The 20,111-nt window shown below is 45.1% G+C and overlaps 1 protein-coding gene across 1 annotated transcript; it reads left to right on the top strand.

Annotated features, from left to right (window-relative positions):
- Nucleotides 1-4,439: 4,439 nt before the first annotated feature.
- Nucleotides 4,440-8,037, top strand: LOC124676170. The gene is made up of 2 exons (XM_047212244.1): nt 4,440-5,687; nt 7,676-8,037. The coding sequence occupies exon 1, from the start codon at nt 4,472-4,474 to the stop codon at nt 5,663-5,665; it is 1,194 nt and encodes a 397-aa protein (XP_047068200.1). The 5' UTR covers nt 4,440-4,471; the 3' UTR covers nt 5,666-5,687; nt 7,676-8,037.
- The last annotated feature ends 12,074 nt before the right edge of the window (nt 8,038-20,111 follow it).

Here is a 20,111-nt window from a genome sequence, read left to right as displayed (position 1 = left end):
AATAATCCACCTTCGGGTTATCATCCCAACCCCTTCCAGTATTAAGTTGCAAGCAACAGATTATCGCATTAAGCAATGTGTGTAAAGTTAAAATAGAATTATCCTTAGACAAAACATTGTTGTTTTCTCCCTAGTAGCAACAACACATCTACAATCTTAGAAGTTATTGTCACTCTTCCAGAAAACTAGAGGCATGAACCCACTATCGAGCATAAATACACCCTCTTGGAGATACATACAACTACTTGATCAGGGTAACTACAAGTACCGGAGAGCATGCAAGATCTTAAATAACAGTTGTATGATAATATGATGAACAATCTGATCACAATTCCACAATTTATCGGATCCCAACAAACACTACACCGATTACATCATATGGATCTCAATCATGTAAGGCAACTCATGAGATCATTGTATTGAAGTACATGGGAGAGAGAGTATCAACTAGCTACAGCCGAGAACCCGTAGTCCAAGGGGGGACTACTCACGAACCATCATGGAGTCGGAGTGGAGGCGGTGGAGTCGATGAAGATGGCTCCGGGGGTCAATCCCCGTCCCGGCAGAGTGCCGACACAGGAACTTCTGACCCCCGAAACTCGTCTGGAAGATGACATCGGTGACGGGCCAGGGCCAGGCCGCGCCTAGGCATGGTCTGGCTGGCTCCTGGCCCCCTCCATCTCTCCTCTGGACTCTGTCTTCTTTTCGGTAAAATATCAACTTTGGCTTTTGTTTCGTTCAATTCCGAGAATATTTCATGTACAACTTTTCTAAAATACAAAACAGCAGAAAACATGGAACTGTCACTATGGCATCTTGTCAATAGGTTAGTTCCGTAAAATGCATAAAAGTGCCACGAAGTGCAAACATATAGCAATTGGTGTAAAACAAGCATGGAGCATAAAAAATTATAGATATGTTTGCGATGTATCAACGAGCTCCTCATCCTCCCTTGCAGCACCGCCTTCCACCAACGACGAGCTGCGAGGAGGAGGATGCCCATGACACAACGGATCTGGCCGCCTAGAACCGTTGACCTACCCTCAATCTCCATATAGGTAAAAACTAAACTAAAACAACACCTATATCTAGATCCGACACCATCCCGTTGCCATCTCTGCACCCGGTGGTGGAGAAGAAATGACCAGGCGAAGAGGCTTCGGGAGAGAGCGAGAGGGGAAAAGAGGGCGGCTCGCGAAGCCTATGAATAGAGGGATATTGTCTTCTTTGGTGGTCTCTTTCTCCATATAGTCTAGGGTTTGAGGACAGAAAAAAAACAAGAAGTAACTTTCTCCACACGTGCATGCAACCACGTGCATGCGCGCACACTCCAAGTCCCTCACATCGATAATAACATGTATACGTAGTTGCTTCGTCCATCCCCACCTAAGGGGCTAAAAAATCTCCACGAAAAATAGGAAAACATAGCAACTTCGGGGGTAGCACGAACACCATCTCGGATGCACACACATAGAGAGAGAAATGGAATCTATCGTGGTAATTACACATCACGAGGGGAAGAGAGCAAATTGGTCTTTTTTCAAAATAAAATGTCATCCTTTTAATTTTATGGTCAAACTCAAGCATGTTGTTTGATGCTATCCATTTTGGTTTCAAAGGATGTGGCGGGTGAATACATAAGAGAAGGAGAGTGAGCAGCAGCATGAGGCTTGCACCTCAATCATGAGAGGATCCTTTACTACCATAAACCGTATGTATTAACTTGTTCGGATTGTAAAATACAAATAAAACTATGAAATTGCATGATGTACTACAACCTATGAAAAAAATAGAAACTATATATGACGCTATCATGCCCTATGTATTTGGCACCTACACCATAAACATCATGCCTCGAGTCTCCATGCCATTGTTATGTGTCAATCTTTTCATTGGGCCAAAAAATATGTCCCCTCCTTGTTCATATTTTCGTACAACCTACATATTTGATTTTGTTTAACCTTGTGGTCCTCCCCCTCTAGTAGTTTGTTCAGTCAACCTATGACTACTTGTTATTACATGTTGATTAGCCCCCAAAAGAAATCCTCTCTTCATCCATGTTTTCGTGCACCACACGTCTTTGATAACCCGCCGCCTCTTCATGCATGTTTATTTTTTGGAGTTTATTTTTTATTTTTTTGGATAGTATGGATTTGTAGTCGATTTTAAACAAAAACCTAACATGCCATGATACCACGCAGACCATAACCGAAGACAAATGTGGCGTGAGCATTGAGCTATATACATTTTTAGTCCCACAACTTGTCTACCATGTGTAAATTAGTCCCACTTCTTGTAAAATGGACTATAGTAGTCCCACAACTTGTCTTTGCCGTGCAAAACTGGTCCAAACAACTGACAAGCTGACACGTGGCGACGTTCGTTTTGCACAAATGCCCCTGCATATTTACCTCTAGCACGATGAAGAAACATATAAAATAAGTTGTGCAGGTGAGAGTTCGAACTCACGAGCTTAGGTAACAGGCTATACGTGGAAGCCACTTGAGAAAGCACTTTTTTGTGTTCGATGTTGCAACGCGCTTGTATTATCTCCTGAAACATGGTTTGCTGGTATAAAGCTTACTTTGCTGCCGTGTTCCTCTAGTTTCCAGAACGTGAAGATCTTCATCAGGTAGTCAAATGGCATAAGCAACCCTGCATCGTCTCGATCTACCATTCTTACTTTTTATCCCAAATAGAGAAGTGCAACATGGTAACCACAATATATCATGTAGTCCTTTCATCTCGAAATATATGTTGGATACATTCAAATTTAGCTAAATTTACGATCTATTTCGAGACAAAAGGAGTAATAATACTATCAGATGCGTGAAAATAGTGCGCGCGCTAAATTTTTTGCCCCGCGCGCAGGAGATTTGGTGCCCGCGGAGCGCGCGGTATAAAACGGCCGCGCGATGCGTCCTCAACCGCCTCTGAAAAGTCTCTCCCGCCACGCGCCGCCCTCCCGCCTGCCACGCGCCACTTCCCCTTCCACGCGCACCACCGCCGTCGAGACCGCGCCGCCGCCATGGCCCCCGGCGCAACTGCTCTGGTTTCGTGGGTGTGCGCGCCCGCCCGTGCGGCACGTTCTACGTGGAGATCCGTGCCGGCGGCGCTCGCCTCACCCTCGGCACCTTCGCCACCGTGGAGCAGGCGACGCGTGCCTACGACGTGGCGACATGGTGCCTCGGGCAGAGCGCCTTCTACCAGCAGAAGAAGGCAGAGCGCAGGGCGGAGAAGGAAGCCAGTCGCGCGCGCAAACCGTTCATCGAGGCGCGGGAAGCTGGCCCGACGACCATCGGCAGAAACAATGAACGTTGGGCGGATTTGGTCCTGACTGAGCCGTCAGAGTCGTCAGGATCGGACTTCGAATTCTTCAATTTTTACATGTATTGTATCCGTTTAATTATCGTTCTTGTCGTTGTTTTAAAATATATTTTAGTAGTATATTTGATCTTATTTTCAATACTTAATTTTAGGGCTGTATTTACAGCGTTCTCGTGAACCGCTATTTCCTCGCGTCCGAAAACCTAGAGACGCGCCCGCATCTAAAAAAGTGAAAACCGACCCCTGTAAAAAAATTAGCGCACCAAAGATGGGCGCCTGTGTTGAAGATGTTCTTACTTCTAAGCATTGAGGTGAACAACACCAGCATACCGCCCTGCACGAGACTAGAATATTTTAACGTTCAAGCTGACACATCAAGCTTAAAATTAAGTGGCTGGCACCTATGGCCTTTAAATCTGTGACCTGAAGTCGTGAGTTCGGTCCCCGCCGCCTACTTAAGTTATTTTATGTGTTTCTTCATCAACTGACAGGCGGGACCGTATGAGGAGGCATCACGAAACGGCCACATATGCTAGAGGAAAATATGGAGGGGCATTTGTGCAAAAGGAACGTTGCCAAGTGTCCGCTTCTCGGTTGTTTGGACTAGTTTTGCACATAAAAGACAAATTGTGGGACTGCTATAGTCCATTCTACAAGAAGTGGGACTAATTTGCACATTATAGACAAGTTGTGGGACTGGAGGTGTATATACCTCTATTGCATTGCTCGGGTTTGTTTGAAGGTGGTAAATGATTGGTTGATGGCCGGAATTGGAGAATCGTGTCAGTTGCCCGAAGAAGAAGTGTGACATCAGTTCCTTTTCCGCGTTGCTCGGTTATCTTTCGCTGCTAGACTAGCCCACATAGCCTGCCACGCTATCACTGGCCCACCGCTCTCTTCACCTAACCCCTCCAGGCTCCAGTGGATCCAGTCTTCTCCCATGGAACCCTGACCTCGCCGCCGCCCGTACGCTCGCACCCCCGTCGCCGGCGCTTCCGCGGTATGTTCCCTCCACCACCCACTCCTCTCTTGTCACGCTGTCTACGCCCGCGAGGCTCGATTCGAGCCCGCCATGTCTTAATCACCCAATTCAGGTACTCTCTCTCGCCATTTTGCAGCAGATCGAGCATCGCCGGCGTCAGCGATGGCGTCCCCAACGCCGAGCAAGCGTTCAGAGCAGGATCCCTCCGACGTATCCGGCGCCGCCGCGCTGCCCACCGACGGGCTGTACGAGATCCTGCTGCGGCTGCCGGCCAAGGACCTCTGCCGCCTCCGCGCCGTCTGCCGCTCGTGGCGCTCCCTCGCTTCCGACCCGCTCTTCATCAAGGATCATGCGGCACGCCACACCCGCCCCTTCCTCGCAACTAGCTTCGTTGACCCCGGCGAGGACGTGCACTGCGGCGTCAGCATCGTTGATCTCTGCTCCGGGGATGTCATCAAGCAGATACACACCCGCGACAAGGACCTCAGATTGCAGCGCACCTACCTTGACCGCGTTTGCATGGTTGGAGGGCGCCACCCCTTGGCTGTCACCGCGCTTAACCCGGCCACCGGCGCTACTGTCGCCCCCTCCTCAGACGTCTCCGAGGAGTATGCGGATTTACTGGAGAGAAGATTCGTCTCCATGGAGTCATGTGCTTTTGGGAAGGTGCCCTCAACAGGAGAGTACAAGGCGCTCCGATTCCTCCATGTTGGCTCGCCCGTTGGTTCGCAGCACCTCTGCGAAGTCATGACCCTCGACGCCGGCAGCAACCATGCGCGGTGGAGGCCAAAGCCAGGCCCTCCACTCCCTGTTTGTTCCAACAACAAGATCACAAGCGTGGTCATTGATGGGGTTGTGTATTTCTTGTTCGGTTTTGTTGACCCTTGTTACAGATATTTGAAGACCTTGTTCAAACCAGGCACCATAACTCCGTTTAACCTTGAGTCAGAGGAGTGGATGCCTACCATCAGTGGCCCAGAATCAGTGACCAGCTATTATATGGGTGCCAATAAGATAACTACCTCTCGGAGCCCTGAAGCTGTGGAGCATATCTCGATAACCAATTTGAATGGATCCTTAGTGATAGTGCATCTTGTGCATCGTGTTTCCATGGACCTATGGTTTCTGATGGATGTTGAGAGAGGTCTCTGGGTTAAGAAGTACAGCATAAGATACCGCAGTCACTATCGCCGTGCTTATCCTTTGGTGCTGCTGGATGATGAGACGATAATCTTCATTATGCAATCCAAGGATACACTTATAAGTTATGATACAAAAACTGACACTTTCACAGATATGTTCAACCTGCAAGATTACAGGTCTATTGCTATTTACACAGGAAGTTTGCTGAGTTAACACCATGGGTTTCATTGATGAGGTGAGTGCTATATGTTATATTTATTTTTTCTGGTATCATATCATAGTGATAACTGATTATCCAGAGGGGTGGAACAATAATTAATTGATGCACTTTTAGGAAAACATCACTTTCCAATGTACTCACCAAAGGGCTTGCATTACCTATTAATCCCTTGACTATGGTCACATGATTGAAGCTCTAGAAAAACAAAATATGCATCTCGAAATTGAACCTACTAATTTGAGCCTTAATATGAAGAAAAACATGTTTGACAAAATTTCCATGCTTTTGACTGATTTTCCCTTATTCTTCTACTGTACTTCTGAACTAGAGGACACATTGTCACGGCGGTTTCCCAATCGCTGGGTGTAGTAAATAGTAGATGCATGGGAGGGAGGGAAGCATTGGACTTTCCTTATATAGGAATTACAACTCAATGATATAGTTGTACCGACTCACAAACCTATCTTCACATGAACTCATTTAAACCGATTCTTTCCTTATTCATAATCTTGTTTAACATATCGTAAATACATAGGTGGCTAGGTTTATGGAAAGGATTCCTAATTTATGCTCTAGGGCAACTGCTCTTATGCCCCCGGCCCCAGGCCACTGAGGGCTGCTGTTCTTGCCAGTTATTGTGCCAGCAGTGATGTGATGGTCGGCAACCAGTTGACCATACCCTGTTTCCGAATATGTCCTGGCCGGTTACACTGGCTGTATTGTAGTCTGACTATGATATATATAAAGGGGTAGAAGTACAGTATCAGTGTGCAATGCATCAGGTCAGCTGCAAGCATCATATTAATATATGACACCCATACCATTTTATTTAGAGCGATTCTACTGTGCTTGAAAAGTTCCCAGACGTCCAGTGTAGTTGCATCTGAAGGTCCAGGACGAATGGTACCTGCTTGTACCACCTGGCCGACCACGAGGGGTTGAGACTATGTACCAATCTGGGAAGATAGCCTCGGGATTTTGTCCCTTAGTTAATGCCTCTGACTTTGAACCGAAAGGTCAACGCGAACGACAGCCCTTGCTCTTGACATCTCCAAATCAGTCGGAGATACAGCAGCGGCCTTCCAAATCTGATTGCCTCGACGAAGGTGTTGGAGTGGCAGAGGCTTCTTCCCGATTTGTCCTGCAATCACCCCTCTAGGCATCTACTTCTTTTATCGGGTGCAGAGAGCCGCCATCTCCTACTCAGATAGCCGTTGCATCCTAGAACCTCATTGTATAAACCTGATTAGATGAATGTGTGTAGTTCAGGGGATTTTCCACTAATTGCATCTCTAATCGGCTGAGTATGTAAGCACAAGAATGCGGCCAATAGTCACAGCGCCGGGTAGAACTCGAGCGGTTGCTCTGCCATGGCCACTATTGCAGGCACTCACGAGCAGCATCATTGCATTAGTTTTGGTTCTGTCAAGACGATGGCCACAGGCCACTGCCTCTCTCGTGCCAACGGGCCATGGTGGCGGCGTCCCGTGAAAGTTTCAGGGACGTGTGGGCAGGCCATGGGACGTAACTCCATTATTGGTTGAAAGGTCAATCGTACCCCTACTCTAATTAACGGTAGATCTTGAAGAGCTACTATTTTTGGGTCCGGAGGTACCGCTACCTCAGGTTAGCTCCCAGGCACAGTAGATCATCTTATGTAATTAAACTAAACTTTTGTAATGCTAAATTGCTAATTGCTGCTGGTTAGCCTGTGGAAGGTAGCAAATGATGATTAATGTTAGACATTATACTAGGATCAATACTGTAGAGTTCTGATATAATGGCTCCTGATCATCGTCTCATTGAAGTACTACGGAGGGAATATTGAAAGAGAAGTTGTCGCATCTTAGGGATCTCTGATATTATTTATTGTTTCTGATATTCTGCAAATTCTTAACGTTATTTTCATGCCTTCATGTGAATTACTAAGCACAAGGTTCGAAAATAATGTCTTTGCTGCCTCTGTGCTTGATGTCTGATATAGTTGTTCATTGTTCTTCCAGGCTGAGCATTTCATCAAAAGAGGCGATGCTCCTTCATGCGTTTATGATGTCTGGGATACTTTGTTGCTTCCTCCTTTCCAGATCGAGCAAATGGTGCCATTTTATCTAGTTAGAATTTTATACAATAATATGCCATCGTTCCTTGACAAGCCCCGTAACTTGCTAGGCATCTTTGCTGGGTACAAGTATGCATCATTGTGACCCTGTGGGCTTGTATGCTATGTATGGTACTTTGTTCGTCCAACTCATTGTCAATCCAGTGTAAGACTGTCAGTTTGGCTTTGATCAAAACCAGTTACCAGTGGCCAACTTCTGGATGACATGGTTCCCTTGGTAATCAATAAAAAGATCTGTCTTCTTTATTAGCTGTGCCGAGCTTAAGTGAAGTTGCTATATAGCTTGTTTTCTGGTTTTCCCAGAGGGAGAAATGGGCCTTATTCAAAAAATCGTATTTTGCTTGGTATATTGTGAGCTTGGTATATAGCTGTGTGTGTTTTTACTTTATAGTGCTATTCCTGGTTGAGCATTCTGTGTGCATCATCCATACAGACATTGCTTACATATTGAACAGAGGAAGTGGTTCGCAACATCTGCTAGAGCATTTCTCCAGTGATACAAACCGGAGAGAAGAAAAGGAGACCCAAGATTCAAAAAGAAAAACAGAACATTCTCGGAAAAAAGAGAGGTTGTTCATAACGAGCTCCATAACTGGGATAGGAAGGAATTAAGAGGACCGAAACATAGAATCCGCAAGTTTCAGAAAGGAGCTGCGAAAAGGCCCAGTGTCGGCCGAGTCTCTAGCAAGGCAGAAAGAGATACAACTTGTTATTGAAAATTTACTTGAGCAAGAAGAGATTGTCTGGTTACAACGGGGAAGAGCTAACTGGTTGCGACACGGCGATCGTAACACCTCTTTCTTTCACCACGTAGCAACGCAGAGGAAGAAAAGGAACAACATAAAAAAACTGAAGAATGATAATGGTTTATGGCAAGAAGGCACGGAGGAGTTGAATTCTTTGGTCACTAACTATTTCTCTAGGCTATTTCAGTCGGAGGTGACGGAACCAGGCCCAGAGGTACTTGATAAAGTACAGAGGAGGATTACACCAGCTATGAGTAGGGGACTGCTCGCCCCCTTTTCGGCGGACGATGTGCGAAAGGCACTTTTTAGCATCGGCGATCTCAAAGCGCCTGGGCCGGATGGGCTACATGCGATCTTTTACAAGAGGTTTTGGACCATGATGGAAGATGAGCTGATTGAAGAAGTGTTGAATGCTATCAATACGGGAGTAGTACCAGAAGGATGGAATCACACAGTTATTGTTATGATACCAAAGGTACAAAACCCTGAACAAGTCTCTCAATTTAGGCCAATAAGCTTATGCAACGTTGTTTATAAAATCATCTCGAAGATGTTGGCATCGAGACTGAAGGTTTTGCTCCCAGAGATCATCAGTCCGACACAAAGCGCATTTGTACCAGGACGACTCATTACTGACAACGTCCTGGTTGCATATGAAAGTTTTCATGCAATAAAAAAGAGGAGAGAAGGCAAAGTGGGCTTATGTGCAGTTAAACTAGACATGCACAAAGCGTACGATCGGATTGAATGGTCGTTTTTGGAGAAAATGTTGATCCAGATGGGGTTTGATTTGAGATGGATCAAGATGATTATGTCATGTGTTTCTACTGTTGAATACAGAGTCCGCTTCAATTCTCAAGAAACTGGCAGAATTAAACCGACTAGAGGATTGAGACAGGGAGATCCACTATCTCCCTACCTCTTTTTACTATGTGCGGAAGGCCTGACAAGCTTGATTGATCATGCAGAACAGGCCGGAGAGCTTCAGGGAGTCAGAGTATGTAGGGAGGCTCCCTATGTGACTAATCTGCTTTTTGCAGATGATTCACTAGTGCTAATGCAGGCAAATGAAGGGAATGCAAATTGTCTGAAGAGGATCTTGAGTCAGTATTATGCAGCTTCGGGGCAACTCGTGAGCGATGCAAAGTCCTGTATTTTCTTCAGTCCGAATACAGATGTGGACATGCGAGCCAGGGTATGCACTATTCTGAATATCTTAACTGAATCGTTAACTGACAAATACCTTGGTTTGCCGACTCATGTTGGAGCAGATAGAAGTGACTGCTTCCAATATCTCGTTGATCGGATATGTCAGCGTATAGAAGGTTGGAAGGAGAAACTCTTATCACTAGGAGGAAAGGAGGTGCTTCTCAAAGCGGTTGCACAAGCCATACCATCATATGCAATGTCGGTTTTCAAAATCCCTAATCAATTTGTAAGGGAATTATTGACGCGATGTCGCATTATTGGTGGGGTGACGAGGAAAACCTGAAGAGGATGCATTGGTTTGCTTGGTGGAAAATGTGTGTACCAAAAGAAAAAGGAGGAATGGGTTTTAGGGATATCCATTGTTTCAATTTGGCGATGTTGGCAAAACAAGCTTGGAGGCTGATCACCAATCCAGAGTCTCTTTGTGCCACTATCCTAAAAGCCAAGTACTATCCAAATGAAGATTTGTTATCAGTAAATCTAAAGAAAGGGTCGTCCTTCACTTGGCAAAGTATTATGGCTGGGGTTCAATGTCTAAAGAAGGGATATATTTGGCGTATTGGAGATGGGAGCAAGGTGAACATTTGGAATGATGCTTGGATTCCTAGCAGTAATTCCAGAAAGATTTTGACGCCCAAAGGAAATTGTCTGTTATCACATGTTCATGAGCTCATTGATCCAACAACGAGTCACTGGGATGAGGAGATTGTTCGGGATAATTTCTGGAACATTGATGCTACTCGAATTCTTCAAATTCCACTCTCTGATGATATGGAAGATTTTGTGGCATGGCATCATTCAAAACTGGGTGTGTTTTCTGTGAAATCAGCATACTATATCGAGTGGGATCACCAACATGGACGTAAATTGAGGCGGTCATCGGGTTTGGGATCTGCGAAAATTAATGACGTGTGGGGAAAATTATGGAGATTAAAAATACCAGCGAAGATCAAGATATTTTGCTGGAAGGCAATGCATGGTACCCTACCGTGTAGAGCAATTCTTGCTGATCGACATATCAAAATTCCTGCTCAATGTCCGGTCTGTGCACAGGGGGCAGAGGATATGAGACATGCTTTATTCACCTGTGATCGAGCTGCAGCAGTATGGAAGGCGCTTGGTCTGGATAAGGTAATTGAGTAAGCCCTAGCATATGACAGATCAGGCTCGGTATCTCTAGAATACCTGATAGGGATGGAAAAGAAGAAATCGCCTGTCCTAGGGCAGTCTGACCTACAAACTATGATTACAGTAGCTTCATGGTACATTTGGTGGGAGAGACGACAGGCCATGAAAGGAGATATTGTACAAGCTCCACATAGGTCAGCGATGTCTATCACTGTCCTGGCTGCAAACTACGTAGCAGCAACGACATCGAGGAAGGAGGGAGTTAAGAGGCATGGTTGGGTAAAACCGAACAAAGGGCTGATCAAGCTAAATACTGATGCAACGTTTGATATAGATACACATACAGGAGCCACAGGAGCTATATTGCGTGACTCCAGAGGGTTCTTCGTTGGAGCGAGTAATCATGTTATTACTGCGGCTGATAGCGTTGATACAGCAGAAGCTCTAGCAGTGTAGCATGGCCTCCAACTAGCACTACATATGGGCTATAATCGGATTGTCGTCAACTCAGATAGCATGACTATTATGGACGCTAAATGGCAATGCCCAGTTCCTAGGACCAGCAGCTGCAATTTTAAATGAGTGTGTAAAATTAGCTAGAGAGTTTGTAGTAGTAACCTTTCACCACTGCCCGAGTGAGTCCAACGAGGCAGCTGATGTACTAGCTAGGCAAGCCAGCCGATCCAATTTGGGTTTCTGGTTAGATGATTCTCCCAGTTTCCTTATGCCTAGGCTTGTAACAGATATGACTATGTTTGAATAATAAAGGTTATTACTCTGTCCAAAAAAAAAAGAAAAACTTCCACAGGCGCAGACGGCAAAATATAATTAGGCAAAATATAATTAGGCTGCAATATCCAGCAAGGGTAGAAAATTAAGGAGCAGAAAAGTTTCTGTTTATACCATAAAAGATTTTGAACACAATTATTTGTCATAACCAGCTCTAAATTATATCGCATATGGTGATATGCAGCGGTGAGAGCCTCGGGTGCCCTAAAAGGCCCTAAAGAGGGCTATAGGGCGCTGGCGAAAAAAAAAAAGTGCCCAGCCAGATCCAAATTTTGGTTAGACGCTGACATGGAACTAGTAATCCGGCGCTTCCAAGCCGAACCCAATCCACGCAGAGGCTAATGAAAGCGCAGATGGAAGTTGGCGGGAAAAGAAGGCACGAAGCGCCCGATCATCATGGGCCAGCGCCGTCAGCGGTTTCGGACTGGTCGTCTTCCTCCTCACCTTCCGCGCCGCGTTAAGGCATGCTCGCCATCAATGCTTGCATCGTCGCGTCCCGTCGATGGGGCAGGCGTCAGGGTTAATGGCCGCCAGGGCCTGCCCTTCCCGTCACTATAAAAACCTCCCGTCACCATGATTTCTCCCCACCTAGCTTTCCCCCTCCAACGAGCAGAATGCCGAGCGAAACCCACGCTTCCACCACGACTCCATGGAACGCTACGAAGGTGAAGGCACCGCCGTGAACGGCTTTGGGCGGCGATGGCTCCTCGTCGAAGAGGCTCGGGCGCTCTGGCAAGCGGGGTACCCTGTCCCGCCGGACATGTGTTGTCCATCGGGCTGGGTACTTGGCGCCGATGGCTTGCCGGTGCCGCTTGTGCCAGTCGGAGCGGCGCGCCGGGTGGCCATCTACAACCATTACTGGTCGTTCCTCACACGAAGGAGCGCAACTACTCGTGTAGGGACCCCGACAACAACATCGCGTGGTCGACTTTCATCACGCGGCAATACGAGGATCGGATCACCGCTTGATAACGTCAACCTCGAGGGGCGTTGGCGGTGGTGGAGCGCCCCTGGGAGGACCCTCGCCTGGGTCCTCGACCACATCTCCGACGGGAACAACCCCACATTGACGATACCGCCGACGCAGCCGAACCCATGCTGCCAGCAAGCGTTAGGTAGGTGTGGTGCACGCCACCAGCAGGCGTCCTCCTCCTCACACTCCTCTTCCTCGCATTCCTCCTTGTCACCAGCCCGCTGCTTGTCGTACTACACGCCGTCGCCCCGCTACGTCGCACCGGTGAAGGAAGAGTATGAAGACCTCCCGCGTAGGGGCTGAGGCCTCATCATCCGCGACTGCCACGCCCCTTCTCTTGTCAAGCCGAAGTGGGAAGCAAGGGAATGCATGATGTTACCGAAATACAAGGCGGCGGGCTTGCGGATGAAGGTGACACTACTAGGGAAAACGCTATAGGAGGGTGTTCATTGGCAGCCGAGCGCACCAATCTGAAAGCACGCGGCCGGTATTAGTAGCCGCGAGCCGAAAACATGCACCCAACTGGTACGCGCGTAATGGTAACGTAGCGGAGAGTTTCGCACGCGACTAGTAGGTAAGGCTCGGCTGTACTCGGTTCCAGAAAGTACCTGCAGCATGCGGCACGGGACTGCTATCTGCATAGCAGTCGTGTGTGCTTTTACCCACCCAGTATATTGAGCTGACGGGCGCGAATCAACCAAAATACTAGTTGCGTGCCCTATTTTAGGCACCCTACTACTTGTTCTCAGAATTTGCACCATTCCTACATTGATATCGCCTTTTCAATTTTGAAAAAAATTCAAATAAAATAATAGAAAATTCAATAAATAAAAACCTTCGAGATGACCATGTGTTATGTCAACCAGTTTTAAGAAAAAATAACAAACATTAATTTGGATATACTATGCGAAAAAGCGTTATGGCTCGGTAAAACGGCTTTTCTGGTTGCATACGACATCAGATGAAAAAGTTATTCATGTCAAAATGTATCAACGTAAAATTTTACATTTGATTTCAACCGTCTTTGGCCTTCTAGAGATTTTTTAGATTCTGAAAAAAATCAAAAAGAAAAAAAAAGTTTCTTAAGGTTTTAGATTTCAGCCCAAAAAAATTCATATCTCAAAAATTCCAAAAAAAAATTCTGTCTCTCTATTTTTTAAGGGTACATTGCCCCTATGTGTGGTTTTGGTAATTAATGACAACCCCTATGGACTAATGTTTTCATTGAGTTTATATAAAGGAATATTCCATAGGTACTACTTGTATTTCATGTGTTGGATTCAAGTATGGATGCCATGAAGATAAATATATACCTTGTGTATTGGCATCAAGATCATCGATATGAAGATATATATGTGATATGATCAAGGAGAAGAAATGAAGATGGAGTTCTTATGTGGAACTCAATATTAGCCATTCTCTAGCTTATGTGATAAGCAATGAATGATCAAGATCTTGAGTGCTTGATTCCAAGTGAAGAATTCAAGTTATAGCTCTAAGTCGGTGTCATGATAGTCTCATAAGTTGAGCTATGGTTGACTAAGATTTAGAGCATGAAAACAAATGAAGAATTCTTTATACACCTCAAGATAGTATGATAGAGCATGAGAAGATACAAGGTTGACCAATACAAAGAGTGAAGAATAGATTCAAGTTTTGTCAACACATGAAGCACGAAGAATGTGCCACGAGAAGTCATGTGGTATGGTAAGCCGTGTCAATCATGCTTTATGAACTAATCCATCATATATGTTCCCTTGTGTTGTCTATGTGGGTTAGGTATCTTTCCACGGGCATGCATCAAAAGTGAGATCTCATATAGCCCATGAGAGGATGACGTCAAGTGGTGATCGTCATCAAGGTTGAGTTGGGCAAGTTCAAGTTGAGCATCTCGAGAGGATCATATGATTGAAGCTTGACGTCCATTTTGTGATAATGGACATGTGAAGATGTGCATCAATGGAGCTTTCCCATCATAGTGTATGGGAAAACATTTGTGAGTCTTCACGAAGCAACAATGATCAAGTGAGGCATTCCGGCTTGATTGCAGCTTGAAGAGTTATCATCAAGATCAAGCGGGATCCGCAAGGCAAAGGTATAGCCTTGATAGGTTTTCGTTTTACCGGTCTCAAGGTGGTTGATGGGAGACCGGATTATAGGATAGATAGCCGCACTATCAAGAGGGGCTTTCGGTTGGGTAACTTGATCACATCGTCTTAGGAAGCTCAACCCTTTGCATACTTGCATATCCCTATTCTTCTTGGTGTTTCTCGGTGAGAGGTTCTTGAGCTTGTTGCTAGCTTTACAACAAGCCCAAGTTCATCGGAAATGGAATCCGCATGCATCTTCTATTGCGTTTTCGAGTTTGGACATCTTCACCGTTTCTTGATGGTGGGAGAATCCCTCTCTAAAATCATCTAAAAATATCTTGTGAGGAGTCTCCATATTTGTCGTTATCTTTCCAACAAAATTGGTTTCACGTCAATCTTAGCTCGGGAGCATTTTCTGTTTAAAATATAGAAAAGCTGTTTAGCCCCTGGCCGGTCTGTGGTCCGGTTGGACCGGCCGTGGCGCCGGCTGGCCCGGCGCCAACCGGCCCTTGGACCGGTGCCATCCGGGGGCATGTTCTGTAAGTCCCCGATCCTCCCCGGTCACGGTCCGACGCCAGGTCCGGTTTGGACCGGCCGGGTCCGGCCTGTGGCCCGGTCTGACTGGCCCCTGGACTGGACGGCCCGGTCCTAGGCCCGGTTGACCGGCCTCCTCGACTGTGCTGAGCTGAAACTCACCCAAGGGTTATATTTCTCCCCAGACTATAAATAGGCCTTCTTCCACCTTTGGCTGTATGATGGCGTGTAAGCACACGTCCGTTTGGAATGGCAGAGAAATACCATGTAGTAGGTAGGTATGGTGGACACAATTGGCATAGTTTTTGGCTCAAGGATTTGGATGCACGAGAAGAATTCCTCTCAATACAAGGCTAGGCTAGCAAGGTTGTTTGAAGCAAACTCAAGTATAAAACGGTACAGCAAGACTCACATATGAACATATTGCAAGCATTATAAGACTTTACATCGTCTCCTTGTTGTTCAAACACCTTAACCAGAAAATATCTAGACTCTAGAGACCAATCATGCAAACCAAATTTTAACAAGCTCTATGTAGTTCTTCATTAATAGGTGCAAAGTACATGATGCAAGAGCTTAAACATGATCTATATGAGCACAACAATTGCCAAGTATCAAATTATTCAAGACATTATACCATTTACCACATGCGGCATTTTCCGTTTCCAACCATATAACAATGAACGAAGTAGTTCAACCTTCGCCATGAACATTAAGAATAAAGCTAAGAACATATGTGTTCATACGAAACAGCGGAGCGTGTCTCTCTCCCAAACAAAGAATGCTAAGATCCGATTTTATTCAAACAAAAACAAAAACAAAAACAAACAGACGCTCCAAGTAAAGCACATAAGATGTGACGGAATAAAAATATAGTTTCACTAGAGGTGACCTGATAAGTTGTCGATGAAGAAGGGATGCCTTGGGCATCCCCAAGCTTAGATGCTTGAGTCTTCTTAAAATATGCAGGGATGAACCACGGGGGGATCCCCAAGCTTAGACTTTTCACTCTTCTTGATCATATTGTATCATCCTCCTCTCTTGACCCTTGAAAACTTCCTCCACACCAAACTCAAAACAAGCTCATTAGAGGGTTAGTGCATAATTGAAAATTTATATATTCAGAGTTGACATAATCATTCTTAACACTTCTGGACATTGCACAAAGCTACTGAAAGTTAATGGAACAAAGAAATCCATCAAACATAGCAAAACAGGCAATGCAAAATAAAAGGCAGAATCTGTAAAAACAGAACAGTTCGTAAAGACGAATTTTTTAGAGGCACCAGACTTGCTCAGATGAAGATGCCCAAATTGAATGAAAGTTGCGTACATATCTGAGGATCACGCACGTAAATTGGCAGGTTTTTCTAAATTTTCTACAGCAGGGGCGGCTCAATTTCGTGACAGCAAGAAATCTGTTCCTACGCAGTAATCCAAATCTAGTATTGACTTTACTATCAAAGACTTTACTTGGCACAACAATGCAATAAAATAAAGATAAGAAGAGGTTGCTACAGTAGTAACAACTTCCAAGACTCAAATATAAAATAAAGTGCAGAAGTAAAATAATGGGTTGTCTCCCATAAGCGCTTTTCTTTAACGCCAGCTAGGCACAGAAAGTGTGAATCAAGTATTATCGAGAGGTGAAGCATCAACAGAGGGGTTTGGAGTTTTCTCAACTATGCATTGTATCTTATCTATGTAAGTTTCAGAGGCTCCTTTTTCATTACTCTTAGGCTTGCTATTCTCATCAAACAAATTTTCAGGAACAAGCCAACCATAGTTATTTTCGAGAGCTTCATGCATTCCTAGGAGCTTGCAAGGTATTGATGTCTTAATCTCCCCTTCACAATTAACTTTATTAGTGTACTTTAATCTATCTTTTTCCATTTTTTCAAGGGTACTAGCAAAGTTGGTATAAGAGCCAAGTATCTTATATTTAATAAAGACTTTTCTAGCCTCTCTTACTACACCACCAAATTCTTTAAGAAGGGTTTCTAAGACAAAATCTTTCTTTTCTCATTCCTCCATATCACAGAGTGTAAGAAACATGTGTTAAATTATAGGATTGAGATAAAAAAAAATAGTTTCCAACATGTGTACTAAAGAAGCAGCAGCAATTTCATAAGTAGGAGCAAGTTCTACCAAGCGTCTATCTTCAAAATCTCCAGCTGTACTAACATGAGTGAAAAAATCTTCTATATTATCTCTTCCAATTATAGACCCTCGTCCTACCGGTATGTCTTTTAGAGTGTACTTAGGAGGAAACATGATGAAATAAACAAAAGGTAAATAAAGTAAATGCAAGCAACTAATTTTTTTGTGTTTTTAATATGGAGAACAAGACAGTAAATAAAGTAAAACTAGCAACTAATTTTTTTGTATTTTTGATATAAGAGCAAACAAAGCAGTAAATAAAGTAAAATAAAGCAAGACAAAAACAAAGTAAAGAGATTGGATGTGGGAGACTCCCCTTGCAGCGTGTCTTGATCTCCCCGGCAACGGCGCCAGAAAAATGCTTGATGGCGTGTAAGCACACGTCCGTTGGGAACCCCAAGAGGAAGGTGTGATGCGTACAGCAGCAAGTTTTCCCCCAGTAAGAAACCAAGGTTATCGAACCAGTAGGAGTCAAGGAACACGTGAAGGTTGTTGGTGGCGGAGTGTAGTGCGGCGCAACACCGGGATTCCGGCGCCAACGTGGAACCTGCACAACACAATCAAAGTACTTTGCCCCAACGTAACAGTGAGGTTGTCAATCTCACCGGCTTGCTGTAAACAAAGGATTAGATGTATAGTGTGGATGATGATGTTTGTTTGCGAAGAACAGTAAGGAACAAGTATTGCAGTAGATTGTATTTCAGATGTAAAGAATGGACCGGGGTCCACAGTTCACTAGTGGTGTCTCTCCGATAAGATAAACACATGTTGGGTGAACAAATTACAGTTGGGCAATTGACAAATAAAGAAGGCATAACAATGCACATACATATATCATGATGAGTACTATGAGATTTAATCAGGGCATTACGACAAAGTACATAGACCGCTATCCAGCATGCATCTATGCCTAAAAAGTCCACCTTCAGTTTATCATCCGAACCCCTTCCAGTATTAAGTTGCAAACAACAGACAATTGCATTAAGTATGGTGCGTAATGTAATCAACACAAATATCCTTAGACAAAGCATCGATGTTTTATCCCTAGTGGCAACAACACATCCACAACCTTAGAACTTTCCGTCACTTGTCCCGGATTCAATGGAGGCATGAACCCACTATCGAGCATAAATACTCCCTCTTGGAGTCACAAGTATCAACTTGGCCAGAGCCTCTACTAGCAACGGAGAGCATGCAAGAACATAAACAACATATATGATAGATTGATAATCAACTTGACATAGTATTTAATATTCATCGGATCCCAACAAACACAACATGTAGCATTACAAATAGATGATCTTGATCATGATAGGCAGCTCACAAGATCTAACATGATAGCACAATGAGGAGAAGACAACCATCTAGCTACTACTATGGACCCATAGTCCAGGAGTGAACTACTCACACATCGATCCGGAGGCGATCATGGTGATGAAGAGCCCTCCGGGAGATGATTCCCCTCTCCGGCAGGTGCCGGAGGCGATCTCCGAATCCCCGAGATGGGATTGGCGGCGGCGGCGTCTCCGGAAGGTTTTCCGTATCATGGCTCTCGGTGCTCGGGGTATTCGCGACGAAGGCTTTAAGTAGGCGGAAGGGCAGGTTTAGGGGCGACACGAGGGGCCCACACAACAGGGCGGCGCGGCCCCACCCTTGGCCGCGCGGCCCTGGCGTGGCGTCGCCTCGTCGCCCCACTTCGTAATCCTTTCAGTCTTCTGGATGCTTCGTGCAAAAATAAGACCCTGGGCGTTGATTTCGTCCAATTCCGAGAATATTTCCTTACTAGGATTTCTGAAACCAAAAACAGCAGAAAACAGCAACTGGCTCTTCGGCATCTCGTCAATAGGTTAGTACCGGAAAATGCATAATAATGACATAAAGTGTGTATAAAACATGTGAGTATCTTCATAAAAGTAGCATGGAACATAAGAAATTATAGATACGTTTGAGACGTATCACTATACAAGTTCTTCCACTCTCTCTCCTCCATTGTTGACTTTGAAGAACTTACCCGATCTCTTGATTCCCCCATGATTCTTGCTCATTCTTGAGGGATCTAAGAGAGGAGATCTAGATCTACAATCCCCACCAATCCATTCCTCCTCTAAGTGAGAGGAACTCTTGGGATCTAGATCTTGGGATCATTTGTTGATTTCCTCCATTGTTCTTCCTCTCTAATCTCATCCTAGCATTTGTTGCTTGGGTGGGATTTGAGTGTGAAGGATTTGAACACCTCTAATGTTCTTGCTTTGTATCATTGCATAGTATTGAGCTCTCCACCACGATTAGTTCGAGTGAGAGACCGTGAGCTTGTTACTCTTGGAGGGTGACCTCCTAGTTGGCTTGGTTGGTGTCCCGGTGACCTCTTCGTGGAAGATTGTGAAGGGGCCCGGGATTCTCCTTCGTGGAGCTTGTGAAGTGGTTGTGGAGCTTGCCATCTCCGGAGTGGAGGAAAAACTAACCATAAGGAAAGGGCCATTATCCTTCGTGGTTTTGGCTCGGAGAAGAAGGTGAGCCTTCGTGGCGTTGGGGAATCCTTCGTGGGACCCCCACCTCTCCAAACGTGACGTACCTTCTTGCAAAGGAAGGGAACACGGGAATACATCTTTGTCTCCGCATGCCTCGGTTATTTTTATACCCGAGCTTACTTTCCTTGTGATAGCCATCGTGCTTGAAGTACATATATCTTGA

This window comes from Lolium rigidum, chromosome 7 (assembly GCF_022539505.1).
Source record: "Lolium rigidum isolate FL_2022 chromosome 7, APGP_CSIRO_Lrig_0.1, whole genome shotgun sequence".
Classification (NCBI taxonomy): Eukaryota; Viridiplantae; Streptophyta; class Magnoliopsida; order Poales; family Poaceae; genus Lolium; species Lolium rigidum.
Note: the sequence above shows the minus strand (reverse complement) of the source record. Positions and strands in the feature narration are given on the sequence as shown.

Bases quoted from the DNA above. Each gene is read 5' to 3' on its own strand.
- LOC124676170 (XM_047212244.1), top strand. From the start codon at position 4,472: ATGGCGTCCCCAACGCCGAGCAAGCGTTCAGAGCAGGATCCCTCCGAC.